At 41.9% G+C, this 22,536-nt stretch overlaps 2 protein-coding genes across 13 annotated transcripts in view; one reads left to right on the top strand and one right to left on the bottom strand.

Annotated features, from left to right (window-relative positions):
• Positions 1–16,360, top strand: part of SLC12A6 (solute carrier family 12 member 6) — a 109,566-nt gene extending 93,206 nt beyond the window's left edge. For 5 of the 9 annotated variants that reach the window (XM_055278598.2, XM_055278595.2, XM_055278599.2 and 2 more), the window contains 12 exons: positions 129–247; positions 1,449–1,547; positions 4,022–4,141; positions 4,906–5,010; positions 5,391–5,559; positions 7,236–7,431; positions 7,995–8,164; positions 8,846–8,977; positions 9,558–9,665; positions 10,181–10,365; positions 11,069–11,202; positions 12,409–16,360. In XM_055278598.2, the coding sequence (XP_055134573.1) occupies positions 129–247; positions 1,449–1,547; positions 4,022–4,141; positions 4,906–5,010; positions 5,391–5,559; positions 7,236–7,431; positions 7,995–8,164; positions 8,846–8,977; positions 9,558–9,665; positions 10,181–10,365; positions 11,069–11,202; positions 12,409–12,500 (1,629 nt within the window). In that variant the 3' untranslated portion in view covers positions 12,501–16,360. Of the gene's footprint in view, positions 1–128; positions 248–1,448; positions 1,548–4,021; positions 4,142–4,905; positions 5,011–5,390; positions 5,560–7,235; positions 7,432–7,994; positions 8,165–8,845; positions 9,007–9,557; positions 9,666–10,180; positions 10,366–11,068; positions 11,230–12,400 lie in introns of those variants that run through there. The other 4 variants (XM_063639062.1, XM_063639061.1, XM_055278597.2 and 1 more) reach the window with 4 other exon arrangements.
• EMC4 (ER membrane protein complex subunit 4) lies at positions 16,065–22,061 on the bottom strand. Of its 4 annotated transcripts, XM_063639079.1 has the most exons (6): positions 21,939–22,017; positions 21,415–21,650; positions 20,965–21,079; positions 18,470–18,623; positions 17,730–17,890; positions 16,065–16,603 (listed from the first exon to the last, which is right to left on the bottom strand). In XM_063639079.1, the coding sequence occupies exons 2-6, from the start codon at positions 21,498–21,500 to the stop codon at positions 16,568–16,570; spliced, it is 552 nt and encodes a 183-aa protein (XP_063495149.1). In that variant the 5' UTR covers positions 21,501–21,650; positions 21,939–22,017; the 3' UTR covers positions 16,065–16,567. The 4 variants fall into 4 exon arrangements, with proteins under 4 accessions (XP_063495149.1, XP_055134584.1, XP_055134585.1 ...); XM_055278609.2 differs by having other exon boundaries at positions 21,415–22,061; XM_055278610.2 differs by lacking the exons at positions 17,730–17,890; positions 21,939–22,017 and having other exon boundaries at positions 21,415–21,605.
• Between the last annotated feature and the right edge of the window lie 475 nt (positions 22,062–22,536).

Below are 22,536 nucleotides of genomic sequence, written 5' to 3'. Positions count from 1 at the left end.
GTAAAGGTATTTAAAAGATATCACAGTTGTAACACTATTGTCTTCCAGATGTCTGAAATTGTAGGCTAGATAAATCAGACAGCAATGACTCAGTACTCCTATGCCTGATATTTCCCTTTTGTGTACAGGTTTTTGGCCACAGCAAAGCCAATGGGGAACCTACCTGGGCTTTACTTCTAACTGCTGCCATTGCAGAGCTCGGAATACTCATTGCCTCCTTGGATCTTGTGGCCCCAATTCTTTCCATGTAAGAGCCAGTAATTCTCTTCAGTTATTCTTGCTTAAATGATAAATAATACATGTTTATTTCCATCAGTCATGTAACAGTAGTGATAACAGAGTGGGCTAAATACAGATGTAACTTCACTTAAATAAAAATCATTCCTGAGAACTTCCAAGTAAGGCTAACTTTTGTAAGTTATTAGGTTTTTTCCTACCTATTTAACTTCAAAAGTTCTTTGGCATCATTTCTAATTCATTATCAATTCGTTGTAGCTTTTACCACCACTGTTAGTTGTTATTTATTCACCTGTGACTTATTGATGACTTACTACTTACCTGGCACTGTGTAATATGATATTCTGGGAATACAAAGATGGATAAGACACAATCTTATGGAACTGATAACAGATAAAGAAACCAATGATTCCCATATAGCCTGATGAGTGCCATGGTAAAGGTGAACACTGAGTGCCCTAAGAACACCAGAGCAAGGCATCTAAACAGACGGAAACTCAAGAAAGATTTTCTGGAGGAAGTGATACTTGTATCTTGAAGAATACCTGGTTATTTGCTAAGAAAAGAAGTGGTGAAGAACATTCCAGGCAGAGAATGTGTATAAAGGAATTGAGGGATGACATAAGGTAGCACATCCAGAGAACTGGAAGTAGTTTGGCTTGGCTAGAGTGGAGAGTACATGTTGAGGGAATAACAGAATAGAGAAGTAGGTAGACCCACATCACAAAGGGCCTGGAGCTTTTACCTGGAAGTAGTGGGTAATCCTTGAGCACAAAATGATAATGCTTTAGGATGATCAATCTCATATAAAAGATGGATTAGAAGGAGGCTAGAATTGAGCTGGGAATGCTAATTGGAAAGAAGAAATGAGAGCCTGAACTAAGGTGATTAGTAGATGAAAAGGAAGAGAAGCAGCTTAGAGATTTTTAAATAGAATCTATAGGACTTGGTAAGTGAATTTGGAACAAGGGTAAGGAAGAGGAAACCTGGATTATCCTAAGAACAACTGGGTGAAGAGTGGTTGTGTCATTGACTGAGAGAACAGAGAAGGATGAACAGCTTTGTGGGGAGAGGCGTAAGTTTCTCTACTTCCTACTTAAGGGTTAGTTGTCTAGAAACAGGCTTCAATACAGCAAAGGTATTCAGTTACTTAACCTTCAAAAAATAATCTTACAGTAATAATCATTCCTCTTACTCTTTTTATTCTTCAGGTTTTTTCTCATGTGTTACCTCTTTGTAAACTTGGCATGTGCCTTGCAAACATTACTTCGAACACCCAACTGGAGACCCCGATTCCGCTACTACCATTGGTAAGTCTGCTTCTTTTATTCTTTTTACTCACGTTTGGAGAGAACCCATCTTTGAACTAGAAAACTAGGAGAGTCTGGGTTCTCGATAAAATTTTTTTCTCGGTCAGCCATTTCATACTATTTCAACTTTCAATTCTTATCTGAATCCTCATCCTCCTATCCTATTTTCCTATATCACTTTATAATAACTTATAACACCCAATATGAATAGAGCAAAAGCACAAAATAGATATATCCAGCCTTCTATAATTTTCAGGTTAAAACAACCTTCTCTTGCATATTTATTTTCCTGTTTGTCTCTTAGGGCTACGGAGTCAGAGGTTCTAAATTCCAATCTCACCTCTACTATTTCTTAGCTTTGTAACCTTCAGCAAAGTACATAACCATGTAAAATTTAATTTTATTCATTTGTAAAATGGGACTAATAAATCTAAAGTGCTTATCATAGTTCCTGGTACATAGTAAAGCTCAGTTCTCAATGAACTGTTGCTGCTGTTGCTGCTGTTGTAGTTAAGTCTCCCCAGTCCCGAAGGGGTCATCATGAAAGATTTTTGACTACCATCCCATCTCTTTCCTCTTATAGCTAAGAGCTCATTAATTATGTCCTGTATGTACCCATTGCTACATTCTTCTTTGCTAACTTTCTCCTTGTTCCCTTTCTGTCTTCACTTACCAATGGTGGGCAGTGATGTAACGTTTACTGGGCAAAAATTAAAATCCGGCCGGGCGTGGTGGCTCACGCTTGTAATCCCAGCACTTTGGGAGGCCGAGGCGGGCGGATCACGAGGTCAGGAGATCGAGACCACGGTGAAACCCCGTCTCTACTAAAAAAATACAAAAACTTAGCCGGGCGTGGTGGCGGGCGCCTGTAGTCCCAGCTACTTGGAGAGGCTGAGGCAGGAGAATGGCGTGAACCCGGGAGGCGGAGCTTGCAGTGAGCCGAGATCGCGCCACTGTACTCCAGCCTGGGCGACAGAGCGAGACTCCGTCTCAAAAAAAAAAAAAAATTAAAATCCTCAACTGATTTTAAATGCCTCAAATCCTCTTTCTAGCCTTAACGTTAGTTAAAAGTTCTATATGAGGCCGGGCACAGTGGCTCATGCCTGTAATCCCAGCACTTTGGGAGGCCAAGGCAGGCGGATCATCTGAGGTCAGGAGTTTGAGACCAGCCTGACCAATGTGGAGAAACTCTGTCTCTACTAAAAATACAAAAGTAGCCGAACGTGGTGGCACATGCCTGTAATCCCAGCTACTCAGGAGGCTGAGGTGGGAGAATCATTTGGACTCGGGAGGCGGAGGTCGCAGTGAGCCGAGATCGTGCCATTGCACTGCAGCCTGGGCAACAAGAGGGAAACTCCATCTCAAAAAAAAAAAAAAAAGTTCTTTATGGACTTTTTTTGTTGCTATCTTGCTTCTGTTTTTCTGTTTACCATATATTTTCATTACATCCTAGCTTTCTCCAGATTAACACTCCTATTCATTCTTTAAAAATAAAATTCATTCATCACAGAGCTAAGAAGTTCATTCTGTACACAGAAAAACTTCAGTAAATGTAGTTGTCTACCTAATTTGTGTGGTCAAAACAAGCAATTTATTACCGTCTACCAGGTTTCTCTTATGTACAGTCCAAAAATAATTTTCTTTCTTTCTTTTTTTTTTTTTTTGAGACGGAGTCTCGCTCTATCGCCCAGGCTGGAGTGCAGTGTCCCAATCTCCGCTCACTGCAAGCTCCGCCTCCCAGGTTCACACCATTCTCCTGCCTCAGCCTCCTGAGTAGCTGGGACTACAGGTGCCCACCACCGTGCCCGGTTAATTTTTTGTATTTTTAGTAGAGACAGGGTTTCACCATGTTAGCCAGGATGGTCTCGGTCTCCTGACCTTGTGATCCACCCGCCTCAGCCTCCCAAAGTGCTGGGATTGCAGCCGTGAGCCACCGCGCCCAGCCCAAAAATAATTTTTCTCAGTGAGTTCTGCAGTTACGCTAATATTTATAAAATTTTTAGAAATATGTATATGAAATTTTTAAAAAAGATCCTAGAGTTATTAACATTTCTGGCTGCGTGTCCCATCCTGGCTTTGCCAAGTAAGTATTAATTGTCCTCATAACTGCAGATGACTGATAGTGTTCCGTTATTTATATGGTTTTCCAGCAGTTGGAAACATCTGCTGTTGCAAAGGACAGTTTGGGTTTTAGTGCACATCTACCGACTCTTTCATGATAAGACAACTGTAGAATTGAGAATAATCATTTAGAAACTTTTGTGGCCGTTTGACATTGCTACAGCATCCAGGCATGTGATAATTTTTTGAATAATTCATTTTTATTGCATTTTACAAAAGTTCTATTTATAATACTTTCAAAGTTTTTAAAAAATAATCCCTCACCACAGATAGTTTGAGAAGCACCTTTAACACAGGCTTCTTTTTCAGCTACTTTAAAAGATACTTTTTTGTATTTGTTTTTAATTTTCTAGGGCCCTTTCTTTCATGGGAATGAGTATCTGTCTGGCTCTGATGTTCATTTCTTCCTGGTATTATGCCATTGTAGCCATGGTAATAGCTGGTATGATCTACAAGTACATTGAATACCAAGGGTGAGTGTGGATTTAATCTTGATCACTGCTAAAAGTAGCAAGACTAGCTAGTTTGGTTAGAGCCAGCTCAATGAAAATACCTTAAGGACCCAGGTAACTTCATTTTCATAACTATATTTTGTACCCCTAATTCTCTAACCATCTTACTGACGCAAGCTTTTCATCACAAGGGAAATCCATTGAGAAAGTATGAATGGATCAACAGAAAATAACAAAGGACATATCCAAATAATAATGATTAGTACTAAACAAAGTATAACACAAATATAAATATTTTTGCTTATCTCTTCAGTCAAGGGGTTGTCTCTGAAATGAAAAAGAAATTAGTTCTGAACAACTTTGTAACTACCAAGACTTACAGCTTTCAAAAATGAGGACGAAATAACATTCTTATTCAGAAGATCACATTGAACTTTACTTTCTCTGCATTATTTTCAAAGTAACTTAAACTCCAGGTCTGTTATAATTTTCTAATCTAGGTTGCTCTTTTACATTATTGTTTTGAACAATTACGTAGAAGGACTGAATGAGTGACCCCTTCAGGCTTTATTCTGAACTGTTTGTGCAGTGCAGTCTGTTGGTGCTGTTGATCTGCCTACATCGGGTTCATTATGTTAGTAAAAACCATTATGTAAATAATTAATCTGAACTTTAATCTTCTACCTTGCACATGTGTGATTTTTAGATTCAGAAAAAAACTTTAGTTTTTAAAATTATACTTACTATAGTTTAAATTTGTCTCTGCTCTTTTCTTTTTCTCACAGAGCTGAGAAAGAATGGGGTGATGGTATCCGTGGGCTGTCCCTCAGTGCAGCCCGGTTTGCTTTGCTTCGATTGGAGGAAGGACCTCCACACACTAAGAACTGGAGGTAAAGAAATCAGCACTAGCAGTATTTGGCACATAGTTAACACACAAAAATATGTGCTTTGTTGATTACAGGATAAGGAAACCATGTGGCTCAAGGAATTGGTATAATGGACCTGTTTTGAACTATTCTAAATCCTTAATTTTTTTATTCCCTTTTCTTCATGTCATTTATGATCAAGACTGCTACAATTTATTATTCCTTGAAGACTGATCAACTTGAGATTGTACTGGGAGGATTCAAAATAATACCCTGATTTCTTCCTTCTGTCAAATTACCCGTTTCATACAGATCTCCTGAATTAAAGGGTGGAGTCTGTCATTCTGTTCCCCAAACCCAAAATGTTTTCTCCTCCCCTCCAACCCCCACCAACCTCTTCACAGGCCTCAGTTGCTTGTATTACTGAAACTAGATGAAGACTTACATGTCAAGCATCCTCGCCTCCTCACCTTTGCCTCACAGCTCAAAGCAGGAAAAGGTCTCACTATTGTGGGCTCTGTCATCGTGGGGAACTTCCTAGAGAACTATGGTGAAGCTTTAGCTGCTGAGCAGGTAAGAGTCAGACTTTTGATATATTGGAACTCAGCTTACAGCTTTGTGATGTTAAGTAGTAAGACCTCAAACTTCTACTTGAATCTTGTTCCTGAGTGATCTAGGAGGTTTCTCACTTAGTCCTGACCTTTGAACAGACACTTTCTCCCAAATAATAAGATGAGCCAGAAAACAGTTATTTATTATTTCTTCCCATTTAAAGCATTACTAAATTATAAGATTATTAAGTCTAAACCTTATTTTCAAATATACTCCAAACACTAAACACTGAGAAAAGTCATGTAAATAAATTGATCCCTTGAACTATGGAGAGGGTTCCTCTCAATCTTATGACAACGAGGAGTAATGACCAAATTGTCTTCCTCTTTACTAATCTGTGTGGTATCATGAGCAAGATTCCTTTGCCACTTCTGGTTAGCTGTACTGAACATTAAAGTTCTACTTTAACAAGGAAGTTGTTTTCACTGTAATACTTATTATATATGATAGAACTAATTCTGTTTTTGAAATGCCATTGTGGGCCGGGCGCGGTGGCTCACACCTGCCATCCCAGCACTTTGGGAGGCCGAGGTTGGCAGATCACAAGGTCAGTAGATCAAGACCATCCTGGCTAACGTGGTGAAACCCCGTCTCTACTAAAAATACAAAAAATTAGCCTGGCGTGGTGGCGGGCGCCTGTAGTCCCAGCTACTCAGGAGGCTGAGGCAGGAGAATGGCGTGAACCTAGGAGGTGGAGCTTACAGTGAGCTGAGATCGGGCCATTGCACTCCAGCCTGGGCGACAAAGCAAGACTCCGTCTCAAAAAAAAAAAAAAAAAAAAAAGAAATGCCATTGTATTCAATGGCATTTCAAAAGTTTTACTGGATTTCATTTTGGAATGCTTTGAAATTCTAAACACTAGAAATGCTGAAGAAACATTACTCCAGAATGATGGTAAAAATTAATAAAAGGTACACAGGGTTGAAAATCAAGAGAGCCTAGTTCTTAGCCACATCACTGATTTAATCTGTGCCTTTGCAAAAATCATTCCATTTTCCATACCATTATTCCCTTCCTTTTCCCACCAAGAGGTTGGAGTAAGAGTAAATGAGATGATATCTCCAAACTGGTTTGACTAAATAAAAGAAGAGTAATGCAAATACAAGTGTCATGAATAATCACCATTAAAATGTCAAAAAGCATATGGGAATGGGAGAAGCAAAAAAGAAAACATACCTGAGAAAATTCTAAAGTGAAACTGAATCATCATATTGAGTTTCTGGTAAGATGAGTCAGGGCATGACTGGGGCTGAGGCAGGAAGGAGATCTTGTTCACACTAGTGAATCATCCTGGTCAACTGAGAAAGAATGTTGAATATTCACTTTGTAGAGATCCCTGTTCCCAGTTTTTTGGTATGGTGCAAAGGAACAAAATCAGAACAGAGGAAAAAACAGAGAAACTACATGTAGACAACCAGCTACAGAGGCAAAAATATGTAGTAAGCACTTAAAAAGTGAAAAAGACAAAAGATCATGAAATTCCTTTGGGATAATTTTAACTTTTTGGACTTTTCTGTAGACGATATAGTTTTATGAAGACTTTGGGAAAAGGTGGGGGATATAATATGGAGAAGGAATAATGGGTTAAAAGGTCCAGAGTGAACCAGTTCAGTGTTGCGGTCCTGTGTCTCTTTCAGACCATAAAGCACCTAATGGAGGCAGAGAAGGTAAAAGGATTCTGCCAGCTGGTGGTGGCCGCCAAGCTGAGAGAGGGCATTTCCCACCTCATCCAGTCATGTGGCCTTGGGGGCATGAAGCACAACACGGTGGTGATGGGCTGGCCTAATGGCTGGCGTCAAAGCGAAGATGCCCGCGCTTGGAAGACTTTTATTGGTACTAACCATTTCTCATACAAACCTAAGGGCTCAAGTCGAGGGGATATAGTTAAATCTCTGTTACCCCCAGCCTCCTAAAGTAGAGACTATGCCATTGCTGAAGCATAGTCTTATAAGGCAACCTGAAAAACTACTGGTAGTAATACCCAGATTGTACCTACCCCCTTCAGCTTCACATTATGTTCATGAATTATTTCTGTCAAGTCTTGTGCTAGGAATTATCTCCAAAATTGCCATGTTTTCATTTGTGATTTTCCATATTGATGTTCTCACAGGAATTGGAAGAATTGTTCTTCAGCATCATAATCTCCCAAATTCACATATCCCCCCTTAGAAATGTAGTAATCAGAATATACCTAGTAACATAAACTGTGGTTCTCAGTCTGTTAGCTATTCAGATTTTTCACAATGATTTTTGTTACATAATGAGAAATAACCTACTAAGTAAATAGGACCCCTTGCTCAAAGAAGTGTGAAAAGAGCATTTCCTTGCTTTTCTGACATGCTAGGAAGCAAGGCAAGCCTAAGGATTCTTCTCTGCTTATTCTTTTTTCTCCCTAGGCACAGTTCGAGTGACAACTGCTGCCCATCTCGCACTGCTGGTGGCTAAAAACATCTCCTTCTTTCCCAGCAATGTGGAGCAATTTTCTGAGGGCAACATTGATGTGTGGTGGATTGTGCATGATGGGGGGATGCTTATGCTACTACCATTCCTACTGAAACAGCACAAGGTATTTTAGACAACTTTTTTTTACAAAAGTCTTTCTCCCTTCTGTCCTGGTTCACAGGACAGACAAATTCTTTCTCTGATTATATAGTTTTGGGGTTTAGAATCAGAAGAGTTGGAAGTTATTCTAGGCTTTCCCATGATCCCACTTTCAACCTTAAGAGAAATCATTGTCTTTGTATTTGATACCTACTTATCTCCAAGTGAAATTCAGCCAATTAATAAAGTTCCATATGAGTGCTTGGGGAAAACAACAAGTGAACACATCTTTTTTAAAAAAATACTGGAAACTGAAGGTATATGTATGTGTGTGTATCACACACATATATGCGCTCATTCTGTGGTAAGACTAATAAAATGAAATTTAAAATAGTAAATATATAGTCTGCATGTTGTCATTGATGTACTGTCTGAATAAAGCACCCTCTTAACATATCGTGAGCCATCTTTTCTTTTGCCGGTGTTTTCTTGTTATGAAATTAAGGACTCCTTAAAACCGTATTAAATGTGGTGTTTAGTCAATCTTTTGCCCTAGTACAATAACATGGCAAGTAGGAAGCTAGGAACAAATAGCCTCATACTACATATAGCAAGGTTCTTCTAGACCACAATGTCTAATGTCTTAGGAAATAACTTTTTTTGCCTCCTTGCTCTAATTTTCCACATGTGTATGTCACTCTCTCAGGTGTGGCGAAAGTGCAGCATACGGATCTTCACGGTGGCCCAATTAGAAGACAACAGTATCCAAATGAAGAAGGACCTAGCCACCTTCCTATATCACTTGCGCATTGAGGCGGAGGTAGAAGTGGTGGAGATGGTGAGAAAGCTGAGTTTGAGATACAAGAGGTTCATTCCCCCATTCCTCTCCCTGTCGTCCTTGAATCTTTTCTAGTTTGGGAAATTTTTCAGATCTAAATGTGGATTAATCCCCTAGTGCCAAAAAAACAAAACAAAAAAACCCTAATTTGTTGCCCTAAGTAGAATGTGTATGTGATGCATGTTTGATGTTACTTTTTGGCTTTGCTTTCTTGTTTATTACACAGCCCTTATATTTCTGCCAGATTCTCATCTGCTTAATATCGTTTTATGAAATTTTAATTCATATATTCAGCTTAAAATTCATACATGGCTTTAAAAAAAAAAACAGTATAAAAAAGACAGACTAGAGTTTGTATTTTGTGTTTCAAGGCAATACATGTCTTGGTTAGATTATGGAAAAGACTCTCAGGGCCTCTGGATTTTTATCTACCATCACAAAAACATGTAACTCAATGACTAAACAAAATAGGGGTGAAACTTAGGTTAATATTGTGATGCTTTCCCTGGTTTAATTTAGTGACTGGAAATAAAAATGTATGCTTCATCTTTCTTTCTCCTTTGTGTGATGTCTATGGCAGCATGACAGTGATATATCAGCATATACTTACGAGCGCACTTTGATGATGGAGCAAAGGTCCCAGATGCTCCGGCACATGCGGCTATCCAAAACAGAGCGAGACAGAGAGGTGAGACCTTACTGCATCAATCCAATCCGGACTCTAAAGTCTGTCAGTGAAAGGGATGATACTGGGCTGGGCACGGTGGCTCACGCCTGTAATCCCAGCACTTTTGGAGGCCGAGACGGGTGGATCAAGAGGTCAGGAGTTCAAGACCAGCCTGGCCAAGATGGTGAAACCCCATCTCTACTAAAGTACAAAAATTAGCCGGGAGTGGTGGCACGTGCCTGTAATCCCAGCTACTCAGGAGGTTGAGGCAGAGAATTGCTTAAACCCGGGAGGCGGAGGTTGCAGTGAGCCAAGTTCGCGCCACTGCACTTCAGCCTGGGTGACAGAGGAAGACTCCATCTCAAACTAAAAAAAAAAAAAAAGGATGATACTATATTGTTTTAACAGGATGACAAATTTTTTCCTTCTCACTCTGTCAGTTATTCCACCATAACCCATTATTGCCTCAAAATAACCAAAGATGAAGTGTGAGAGAAAATTTGGTAGAATAACTTGTGTTGGATCTTCTTCCTCAGGCACAATTGGTGAAAGACCGAAACTCAATGCTACGATTGACCAGCATTGGCTCTGATGAGGACGAAGAGACAGAAACGTATCAGGAGAAGGTGCATATGACTTGGACAAAAGACAAGTACATGGCATCCCGGGGACAAAAAGCCAAGTCAATGGAAGGATTCCAGGACCTGCTTAACATGCGTCCGTAAGTTTTCCCACTCCTAAGTTTATCATAAAATTACCTAATCAGTGGCACAAATGTGACTTTGCCTGGACACACAGGATGGCATCTATTCATTTCACCCTGAATCTAGCCACCTCATTATTGTTTGCCTATTCATACTGGCTCCCAATGAACACTGTACACAAGCTAACCATCCCCTCTATCCACATAGTTCACCCCCATACTGTGTTCTTACTATAAAATAAGCCAACAGAATGAGAAAACCCAGATATTAATATCATAAAGAAACCATTTTAGGCTGGGTGCAGTGGCTCACGCCTGTAATCCCAGCACTTTGGGAGGCAGAGGCAGGTGGATCACCTCAGGTCAGGAGTTCGAGACCAGCCTGCCCAACATGGTGAAACCCTGTCTTTACTAAAAATACAAAAAAAATGAGCCGGGCGTGGTGTTGGGGGCCTGTACTCCCAGCTACTTGGGAGGCTGAGGCAGGAGAATCGCTTGAACCTGGGAGGCGGAGGTTGCTGTGAGCCGAGATTGCACCATTGCACTCCAGCCTCGGTGACATGAGCGAAACTCCCTCTCAAACAAAAAAAAAAAAAAAGAGAAATCATTTTATCAGATTATCCATAGTCAAGTGAAAAAGCTCTGGATCTCAAGTTTTTAACGTTGACTATATGGCTAGTTTTCTTTTTACCTTAACAACCTTTATTTCTTCCCCACTCAGGGACCAGTCCAATGTGAGGCGGATGCATACAGCAGTGAAACTCAACGAGGTTATAGTTAACAAGTCCCATGAAGCAAAGCTGGTTTTATTGAATATGCCAGGGCCACCCCGAAACCCTGAGGGTGATGAAAACTGTATCCTTTCCAAGAGTGGGGCTTCCGGTAGGGAAAATCTCCTTAACCTCTTTCTGAGATAACTAGGTAACAATAAAAGTCATTGTCTATGCCCCACTTTCCTTCTTTAAGGAAGGAAGACTTAAAAGTCTTAGGCAAGGATTTTTACAAAGTTATCTTGGGGCAAATATAATTCAGTTCTAAAAGACGTTTTAGGTAGTGTATTTGCAACATGACATCTAATATTCAGTGTATAAAACCCTTCCTGATAATCCTACAGACAGCATACCCACATCCTTTCTCCTTTTTAGGTTCTACCCACTTTGCAAAGCCTTTTTCTTTTGGATATAGTTAGGGGAGAAGCTGAGATAGAACTTCCTTTAACTGAGGGAAAAAAGAGATAGGGATTTTTCCTCATACCTTCATCCCAGGACTCCTGGAATAAGGGAAACCCTTCAGCACTGACACATAAATTAGCTTATTCCCACCAGTACCATTAAGAAAAAAGAGGTTTAGGCCGGATGTGGTGGCTCATGCCTGTAATCCCAGCACTTTGGGAGGCCGAGGCGGGTGGATCGCCTGAGGTCAGGAGTTCGAGACCAGCCTGGCCAACATGGTGAAACCCCATCTCTACTAAAAATACAAAAGTTAGCTGGGTGTGGTAGCGGTTGCCTGTAATCCCAGCTACTCGGGAGGCTGAGGCAGGAGAATCACTTGAACCAGGAGGCGGAGGTTGCAGTGAGCCAAGATCACACCATTGCACTCCAGCCTGGGCAACAAGAGGAAATTCTGTCTCAAAAAAAGAAAAAAAAAAAAAGAAAAGAAAAAGTAAGAGGTTTAAAAAGAAAAAGACAAATCGAACTGGCAGAAAAATCTGACTTGAGCAGCTTCACTTAGAAATTACTTGGGTTCTCTCTAGGAATCTTGTTAGCTGCCCTATTACGGCTTTTTTTCTTCTTTCATCGTTTTTATCTTATTTAGAATAACACTTGTAGGTTTTCCCATTTTTTAAATACACAAATGAGAGTCTTGTGTTATGTATGCAAAAGGACTGGATCTCTGGTTACTTCACAGGATTAAATTCAATCCAAAGTTCAGACTTTTCTGAATATATAATAATTACGCAGCTAATTTTGTAGCTCTATGATCAGATAACCTCAGATTATGATGATGCCAGGTTCTAAGTTTGTGCTCTTCTTTTGCCTGTCTCCTTGACAAGTTTTGAAGACATGGAGTTCCTAGAGGTGCTTACCGAGGGACTAGAGCGAGTCCTACTTGTCCGGGGTGGTGGCAGTGAAGTGATCACCATTTATTCATAACCTACTCTGAATGACTGTGCTTGGCCTGTTTTCTTAAAAGGCCTACATCCTCCATGGAAGTGCCAGCTCAATACTACCACTCCCACTCAACTAGAAGCCTGTGTTCTGTACACATCATACTGAACTCTTGATGAGCTGAGCCTCAAGTACCTGTGTAAAAGAGCTCCCATCTGATCTGCAGTCCTTACAGAAAAAGCAAATTTTCCCTCAACATCAGAACAATGCTCAAGTCTTTCAAGCCACGTCTGAGCAGTCAAAGGCAAATTAGAATTAACAAGCTGAGCCAATAAATGAATTGGTAAAAGGGATGCTAGAAATTCATCTGAAGAAAAAAGCAAGTCAAGTACACATTCAGCATTAAAGATGAATCTCAGAAGTCATGGTTCAATGATGACACCGTGGGGATAACAACTAGAGACAGCTTCATCTTACTAAAGAATTTATGGTCAAGTATATTTGGACCTATTATCCTCGGCAAGCCAAGATGCAAACATTTTTTAACTATATTTCTTTAGTATACCCACTGCTCTAATTTTATATTAGGATACTAACTTGAAACATGGCTGCAGCCTCTACTTCTTCAAAAACATTCCCCCAAAATACCAGATTTAAATATCCATACTGTGTCAGTGTATACTTCAACTGTTTGTTTCTCTTAACTCAGAACCCATTCTGTCACTGTAACACAGGCAGTGTTACCATGGAAATTGTTTTCGGTAAGGTAAAAATTATTTCTTTCAGGTTCCTTTCAAATGGCTGAACTAAGAGAACTCCAAAAGGAAGCTATTAACATTTACTGAGTCTGTGGTTCTCTATGCAGCATGGACAAAACATACAAGCTGTTGTCTAAGAAATGCAGGTCATGGTGCACATTAACCAATAGGTTCTTCTCCCTCCTGCCCCCACCCCCGTGCCTTTTTTTATCCCTCTTATTAAGCACAGGTCAAAAAATCTTAAGGAACAAATACTTGGCTAAACATCCTTCCCTGAAAGCACTGGACCATCTTTTAGAGGGCACATCTAGCAATGGAATTGGAAGTTCTAGAGCCATACTCTTTCTTTAGTGCCAAAGTTACTGAGCGGCTACTCTCCTTACCTACTTTACTAAAATGGCATACAGATTGGCAGCATTGACCTGTTGAAATTTTACCACTAAGAAATCTTTTGCCTCATCTACAAAGCCATAGTTAAGACTTGAGGCATTCAACTTAATGCCAAGTGTAAGCATTTCCCCCTTTTTCTTTCAATTTTATTCTTCATTCTGACTATAGAAACTTGGCTCTGAACTAAGAGGTTAGCCAAGCCAACAGTCTTCTATTTGTTTTCAGAAACTTCAGGCCAGGTGCCCTGGCTCACACTTGTAATCCTAGCACTTTGGGAGGCCAAGGCAGGTGAATCACTTGAGGTCAGGAGTTCGAGACCAGCCTAGCCAACATGGTGAAAACCTGTCTACTAAAAATACAAAAATTAGCCAGGCATGGTGGCGCATGCCTGTGATCTCAGCAACACGGAAGGCTAAGGCAGGAGAATCATTTGAACCCAGGAGGCGGAGGTTGCAGTGAGCCAGGATTGCACTTCTGTATTCCAGCCTGGGTAACAGAGTGATATGTTTCAAAAAGAAAGTTCAGTGTGCCAAGGAAATACTTGTGTAAGCTCAGCTTTTTATTTACTAATTTACTGATCAAACAACATCTGGCTTACAAGCATAGGGAAACTACTTATGTGGCTGGCTGAGCAGTAATTTCAAGTATGTGAAATCTTCATTTCTTTTACAGAATAGGTATTTAGAGAAACTTCTTTTGCCTGTATTCATGTTTGTTTTTGAATTTCAATTTATTAGTCACAAATAGTGCCACTCTTCTTTGATTACTCTATAGGACATGGAACAAGCTGACCTAGGTGTCACAAATTGTTCATTTGACCCCTGTAAGGACAGAGAAAACCTTTAATATAGCTGAAGAAATTGAGTAATTTTGGGCCGGGCACGGTGGCTCACGCCTGTAATCTCAGCACTTTGGGAAGCCGAGGCAGGTGGATCACGAGGTCAACAGATTGAGACCATCCTGGCTAACATGGTGAAACCCTGTCTCTACTAAAAATACAAAAAAATTAGTCGGGCATGGTGGCGGGTGCCTGTAGTCCCAGCTGCTCAGGAGGCTGAGGCAGGAGAATGGCGTGAACCCGGGAGGCGGAGCTTGCAGTGAGCCGAGATTGCACCACTGCACTCCAGCCTGGGTGACAGAGGGAGACTCCGTCTCAAAAAAAAAAAAAAAAAGAAATTGAGTAAAATTGATTTGTTCCCTTTGCTTTCTTCAACCTCCAGGCCCACTCAGGATGGCAAAGCGGATAGGATCTTAAGTCTTTTTTTCTGTTCCTTCCTACAGACGGTAGAAGCATTATTTACAACTCCCACTGCAACACTCCATTGCTTAGTTGAGTTTAACAGTAGCGAGTCATGTCCTGCAGGATCCAGTATCTTTTTTTTTTCCCAAGATGGAGTTTTGCTCTTGTTGCCGAGGCTGGAGTGAAATGGCACGATCTCGGCTTACCGCAACCTCTGCCTCCCAGGTTCAAGTGATTCTCCTGCCTCAGCCTCCAGAGTAGCTGGGATTACAGGCATGTGCCACCACGCCCGGCTAATTTTGTATTTTCAGTAGAGATGGGGTTTCTCTACTGAAACTCATGTTGGTCAGGCTCGAACTCCTAACCTCAGATGATCTGCCCGCCTTGGCCTCCCAAAGTGCTGGGATTACAGGCGTGAGCCACTGCGCCTGACCAGGATCCAGTATCTTAAAGGCCCATACTGTAAAGGTCAGCCTGCCTAGGAATTCTGCCACATTTACACACACCCCTGGCCAAACTAATTTTTTTTTTTCCATGTAGAACAAATTACGGGCAGAAAATAAAGTTAGTTTTAGAAGTGCTGTTTGTGGTTGGAGAACTGTAAAAATCTTTTAAAGGGATAAGGGAATTAGTGGCCATTAATATAACCACTACTTCAGCCCCTGAAACACAAAATCACTGTTACATGGAAAACTGGTTATTAGGCCAGATTTATATTCATCTCTGTCTAGAGCATTTCATGTCTGTATGTGTTGCTTACATTGTCTCCAAAGTCTCTTATCTCTTTTAATCACTGCTAATACAGCAATACTGAAAACTTGAGAGAATGCACCTTAGGGGAAGGGGCTGTTTCAAGACAGAAGACAAAGGAAATACCTACCTTTTGAATAAGATCCCGCTTTTGAGTCTTACCTATGACTTTACCAGGGTAGATTAGAAATACACATCCTCCTGCTGACCCTCTGCCTTCAATAGCTATCTATCTTAAAAGCTGAAGTTTGAACTGCAGCATCTGCTTGACAGATGCCAGGTTCCTCTCAGCAGGGGGATGATCACTCTATACATCTTCCATTGCCTCAGATTCCTGTGGCCCCAAGGATCCCACCAATCCTCATTCCCCCTAAACATGCTAACAAAAATCCCTTATTGTGGGTATTAAAATAACAGTTACACTGTATGCGTATTTATGTGCTCCTTTTGTCTGGTTTATTTTTCTTTTCATCATCATGTATAAACTGAATCCAGCATTAGTTTCTCACATCTTCCCCAAGTATCCCCAACGGAATTTTTATGTCCCAGCTTGTATTAAATAGAAGTGAAATATTAAGGAAAATAGATTTAAGGGAACTTGTGCAACTTTTTTTATGCATTGTTCTCAACCATTTAATTTATTGAAAGGAGATGCTGCAACAGTTCTTGATTTAGCAGCAATTATTCTCTTGTTTACATAGTTATGATTTTATTTGTTGTTTTGCTCTGTACTGGAAACATAAATAAAGTTTTCTATATTATTTTCAGTCATGGGTTGTGGTATAGTTTCTTTGTGTTTGTAGTAATACACACATTGTCCTTCTGGGACCTGTCACCCCACCATGGAGAAAGGAGTCTTTTGGTTCTTTTTAACATAAGTGATTAGTTGAAGAGTATGCTGAGGAGCCACTGGGCTTAAAGAAGGATGTAAATAAGACCCAAATACATAGGGACCAGGCGCTGCTTTCTCATGTTCACAAAAGCAGTCCTCCACCACTGAACTCCATTCTCTGAAAGAAGAAAGAATAGGTGAGTGGCAAATGAGTGTTAAAATAACTTCCTGAATTAATTAATACTTTAACCACAAGCTCTATTTTGCCTATCCTTAAAAAAGAACTTCCAGGCCAGGCGCAGTAGCTAATCTTTAACACTTTGGGAGGCCAAGGCAGGCAGATCGCTTGAGCCCAGGAGTTCAAGACCAGCCTGGGCAACATGGCGAAACCCTGTCTCTACAAAAAATACAAAAATTAGCGAGCCACAGGGGTGCACACCTGTAGTCCCAGCTACTTGAGAGACTGAGTACTTGAGCCCGGAGGTTGAGGCTGCAGTGAGCCATGATCACATGACTGCACTCCAGCCTGGGTGACAGAGCAAGACCTTGTTTCAAAAATAGTAACAACTTGGCCAGGCATGGTGGCTCACACCTGTAATCCCAGCACTTTGGGAGGCCAAGGTGGGTGGATCACCTGAGGTCAGGAGCTCAAGACCAGCCTGGCCAACATGGTGAAACCCCTGTCTCTACTAAAAATACAAAAATTAGCCAGGTGCAGTGGCAGGTGCCTGTAATTCCAGCTACTAGGGAGGCTCAGGCACGAGAATCGCTTGAACCTGGGGGGCGGAGGTTGCAGTGAGCCAAGATCATGCCACTGTACTCCAGTCTGGGTGACAGAGTGAGACTCTGTCTCAAAAAAAATAATAACAACTTAGAAACTCCTAATGGCTCTTATTTTTTAAGAAACCCTAGGCCAGGCGCAGTGGCTCACGCCTGTAATCCTAGCACTTTGGGAGACCAAGGCGGGCAGATCACTTGAGGTCAGGAGTTCAAAACCAGCCTGGCCAACATGGTGAAACCCCATCCCTACTAAAAGATAAAAAAAATTAGCTGGGCGTGGTGGTGGGCGCCTGTAATCCCAGCTACTTGGAAGGCTGAGGCAGAAGAATTGCTTGAACCCAGGAGGCGGAGGTTGCCGAGATCATGCCACTGCACTCCAGCCTGGGCGACAGAGCAATACTCCATCTCAAAGAAAAAAAAAAGAGAAAGAAACTCTAATACCAACTCTAATTCCCTACCATCAAGTAGGTCAGCTATTCACTGTATACTACAACTACCCAAATTCAGCTTTTCTTTTGTCTTACCTCAGGGGGCTCAATGAAGGCTAACCAATCCGATGCATGTGTAGGTAACAGTCCCATGGACTGGCACTTGTAAACAGCCAATGCCAAACCCATCAGGTTCCCAATGAGATAGACCAAACCCTGAAGAAACTTCTGGCTTGAACTTTCTAACATCTTGAAAGCTGTTGGAGTAACAGAAGTTGTCAAACCAATATAACTCTTTCCCCCAATATGAGTCAAGCCAACCGTATATTAAATTCATATAGACAGACCCATAGTAAGACAGCAAATAGGACCATTAAAGGCAAACAGAAAACCATGGTAAGCACTATATTCCCCTCCATGCCACCACCATTACCCCATTCCCCTATATACCCGTTAGCCAAAAACTATCCCTAAGAATTTACCTTTAATTCTTTCTTTTTTTGAGATGGAGTCTCGTTCTGTCACCCAGGCTGGAGTGCAGTGGCACGATCTCGGCTCACTGCAACCTCTGCCTCCCAGGTTCAAGTGATTCTCCTGTCTCAGCCTCCCGAGCAGCTGGGATTACAGGCGTGTCCCACCACGCCCAGCTAATTTTTGCATTTTTAGTAGAGACAAGGCTTCACCATGTTGGCCAGGCTGGTCTCGAACTCCTGACCTCAGACGATCCACCCGCCTTGGCCTCCCAAAGTGCTGGGATTACAGGCGTGAGCCACCATGCCCGGCCTGCCTTTAATTCTTCAAACTTATGGAAGGGTTATTGTTTCAAGGATACTTACTGGCTGAAATGGCCATAAGTGCCTGAATGGGTCGCCAAGCCATCATACACACCATCATAGTAGGGAAGATGGAGATAGTATTGCCTGCCATGTACATGATGAAGAGATTCATGGGAATCTGTTTGAGGGGACCCAAGGCGATGTCCCAGCAGCGCTAAAATAAACACACAATTTTAACCCTCTGATCACCACCCTTAGTCCCACATTTGCCATATCACTGATGCTAAATCACATGAACAGAATTCCCAACTCCCTGCTTCTAACTGAGCTGACTCGTCAATTCTACGACCTCTTCCCTTCTCCATGTTGCCACAGGAAGGCTCTCTCTTCTACTAAAGATAAAGTATCCTCACCATCTGTTATGCCTTTTCCTATAGGTTTTCCAGATGTCATTTTTTCTCCTGATTTTGGAAAAAAGATCTCCCTGCTTTTGTCCTGGTACTTCTGTATTTATCAATGTCCTATCTACAACTGAAGAAATAGATAAATCCACATAATGGGAGATTAGCACACCTCAGTCAATAACTAATAGAACCATCGAACTAATTTAGTTCCAGAAATAATAATAGAATTAGCAGGCAAATCAAGACATAGAAGATTTGAATGACATTAACAAACTCACGCTTGTAATCCCAGCACTTTGGGAGGCCGAGGCAGGCGGATCACGAGGTCAGGAGATCGAGACCACAGTGAAACCCCGTCTCTACTAAAAATACAAAAAATTAGCCGGGCATGGTGGCGGGCGCCTGTAGTCCCAGCTACTCGGAGAGGCTGAGGCAGGAGAATGGCGTGAACCTGGGAGGCGGAGCTTGCAGTGAGCCGAGACTGCGCCACTGCACTCCAGCCTGGGCAACAGAGCGAGACTCTGTCTCAAAAAAAAAAAAAAAAAAAAAAAAAAAAAAACAAACAAACAAACTTAACCCAACTGACACGTAACACTGCACTCAACAATTGCAGAATTCACTTTTCAAACACAAGATATTCACAAAAACTGACCACTCGCTGAGCCATGAAGAAAATGTCAATCTCAAAGAATGCAAATTGTACAAAACATATTCTTTGACTACAATAATATTAAACTAGAAATAATTTTATAGTAACTAGAAAATCTCTTATGTTTGAGAATTAACAATGATACATGAAGAAATTATAATGGAAAATAGATTTATATGATAGCAAAAGTACCGCATTTTAAAACTTGCGGGACACAGCTAGAGTTCTGAGAAACTTATAACCTTAAATACCTACTACCAGGTTGCTGCAAAAGTAACTGCGGTTTTTGCCATTAAAAGTAATGGCAATCTGGCCAGGCGCGGTGCCTCACGCCTGTAATCCCAGCACTTTGGGAGGCCAAGGTGGGTGGATCACCTGAGATCAGGAGTTTCAGACCAGCCTGGCCAACGTGGTGAAACCCCATCTCTACTAAAAATACAAAAAAATTAGCTGGACATGGTGGCGGGTGCCTATAATCCCAGCTACTCGGGAGGCTGAGGCAGGAGAATTGCTTGACCCCGGGAGGCAGGGGTTGCAGTGAGCCAAGGTCGTGCCATTGCATTCCAGCCTGGGCGACAACAGCAAGACTGTCTCAAAAGAAAAGAAAAAAAGTAATGACAGTCTAAAAATAAACTAAGCATCCATTTCAAGAAACTAGAAAAAAAACCAAGAATTTTTGAAAGATTAATAAAATCAATACTGGTGATGGGTACAGTGACCTGTAAAAATAAATGAAAATAATTTTAAAAAAATCAATACTGGTGAGCCTGATGAAAAAAGGAGAGGAGACAAATATTCAATATCAGGAATGAAAAAACGAACATCACAGATCTTGCATATATGGAAGTGATCATATTATGAACAACTTTATATCAATACATTTGAAATTTTAGGAAATGGATAAGTTCCTAGAAAAAATGTAACAAAATGACAGGAGAAATTAGAAATATAAATAGGCCCGGGCCGAGCGCGGTGGCTCATGCCTGTAATCCCAGCACTTTGGGAGGCCGAGGCCGATGGATCACCTGAGGGCAGGAGTTCAAGACCAGCCTGGCAAACATGGTGATACCCTGTCTGTAATAAAAATACAAAAATTAGCCGGGCTACTGCAGATATCTAGATGAAGGATGGTGGCTTGGATTGGGATGAGATGTGAACACAGTAAAAAGTAGTAGGTAAAGCCAACAGAGTATCCTGACAGTTGGATATGTGGTGTAAGGGAACTAGAGTAGAAAAAGGATCACTTCAACTGGAAGATGTTGCCACCAAAAGATAGTTTTCAACCTACTTTCTTATACCTTATGCTCCAAACATCTTCTATTTTTCAAACTATTAAGCACTTTTGTAGCTGATATATAAAACACCGAAATACCAGCCTCAAGCAGTTTAGTTTCCAAATATTCAGGATAAGAGCTATCTACGTTAACTCCACCTAGGAGAAAAGGATGAGTGTATAACTCAGAACTGGCCCATGGACTACGGTAACATCTATACCTCTGTACCTTCTCCACCAGGATCCGGTCTGTCTCTTGCACGCTGGTATCAGGCACTTGCTTGTCCAAGTAACCGACTGGGTAGAGCGAGTCTCCCTGGCCACTGCCCCGGTCACTTCGACCCCTAAAAAACCAAACCAAGAAACTACAGCTGCAACCTCCGATACTTCTTATCCCACATTTCCTGATCTACTAATCATAGGAATAAAGATCTTCAGATGCACCTACTCAGATCAGACCAAGCCCCCTCGTGTGTTCCTCAGTCCTTTGACTTATCAGGAGGACTGATGTAAGCATTGTTTGAGCAGAGAAACCTCCACGGCAGAAAAGCCGCTACCTCCCCAGGTGATGTCTGCGTGCCACCCATCTTTTTCAGAGTTATGCCTGAGGGATCAGGTCTCATTACTCTGGTGCAGTTCTGGGATGAACAGTGACGTACAGCTTGCCCAGGTGCCTCACCTGCTGCCTCCTCCAGGCCCGCTTAGCTCAATGGCCCACTTGAAGCGCCGGCCTCGGTTAGCCACCAGGCTCCCCTGGGCCGTCATGGCAACAGCTGCGTCCTACAGCCTCGATGCTTCTCACTCCAAAGCGTACTCCGCAACAGGCCCACCAACGTTCTCCGCTTGGTCTCACGCTGCAAATGCACTTCCGGCGCGTGAATATAGACGTTATTTCCGCCCCGGAAATTGGCGGTGCTGTGGGTTGAGGAGTCCGGGTTTGGATTTAGAAAAGCAGGGAGGAAAAAAAAAACAGGCAAGACTGACTGCTTCCTAAAGCCACTTCCGCGCGCTCCCCTTTTGAATGTGCTTGTTATGTGTTCCCTGACCTCTGAGGTGCACTTTATGGGGCTGAAGGAAAGCCCATACTGACTCAGCGCTAAGAATTCGTGGGCGGACCACCTGAGGTCAAGAGTTCGAGACCAGCCTGGCTAACATGGTGAACCCCCGTCTCTACTAAAAACACAAACTATTAGCCGGGCTTACTGGCGGGCGCCTGTAATCCCAGCTACTTAGGAGGCTGAGGCAGGAGAATCGCTTGGATCCGGGAGCTGGAGGTTGCAGTGAACTGAGACCGAGCGATTGCACGCCAGCCTGGGCAGCAAGAGCGAAACTCTGTCTCAAAAAAAAAAAAAAAAAAAAAAAAAAAAAGGAAGCTAAGAAAAGCTTCTTAACCTCCTACGCGCTTCCTGGAACAAAAGATTCAAATCCTGGGTTTAAATCCTAGCTTGACCTTGAGCGAGTTACTTAGTAGTTTCTGAGTATTGAATGCCCACTCTGTCCCAGGAGCTCTCTGTGTTTATTTCATTTCACTTGCACAGTAATCTTGCGAGGTAAACAGTTCTAACCACATTCTGCACAAAGGCAAGGCGACATTGTGGGCATGGAAAGGGACATGGGCTCGGTATTCAGATAGCCTGCGTTTGTTGTTGTTGTTTGTTTTGGCTTTGTTTTTTGAGACAGGGTTTCTGTTGCCGAGGCTGTAGTGCAGTGGCGCTATCACGGCTCACTGCAGCCTCGACTTCCCCGGCTCAAGCGATCTTCCCACCTGAGCGTTCCGAGGAGCTAGGACCACGGCGCGCGC

This window comes from Symphalangus syndactylus, chromosome 5, assembly GCF_028878055.3.
Source record: "Symphalangus syndactylus isolate Jambi chromosome 5, NHGRI_mSymSyn1-v2.1_pri, whole genome shotgun sequence".
NCBI classification, from domain to species: Eukaryota; Metazoa; Chordata; class Mammalia; order Primates; family Hylobatidae; genus Symphalangus; species Symphalangus syndactylus.
This window is presented reverse-complemented; position numbering and strand designations above follow the sequence as displayed.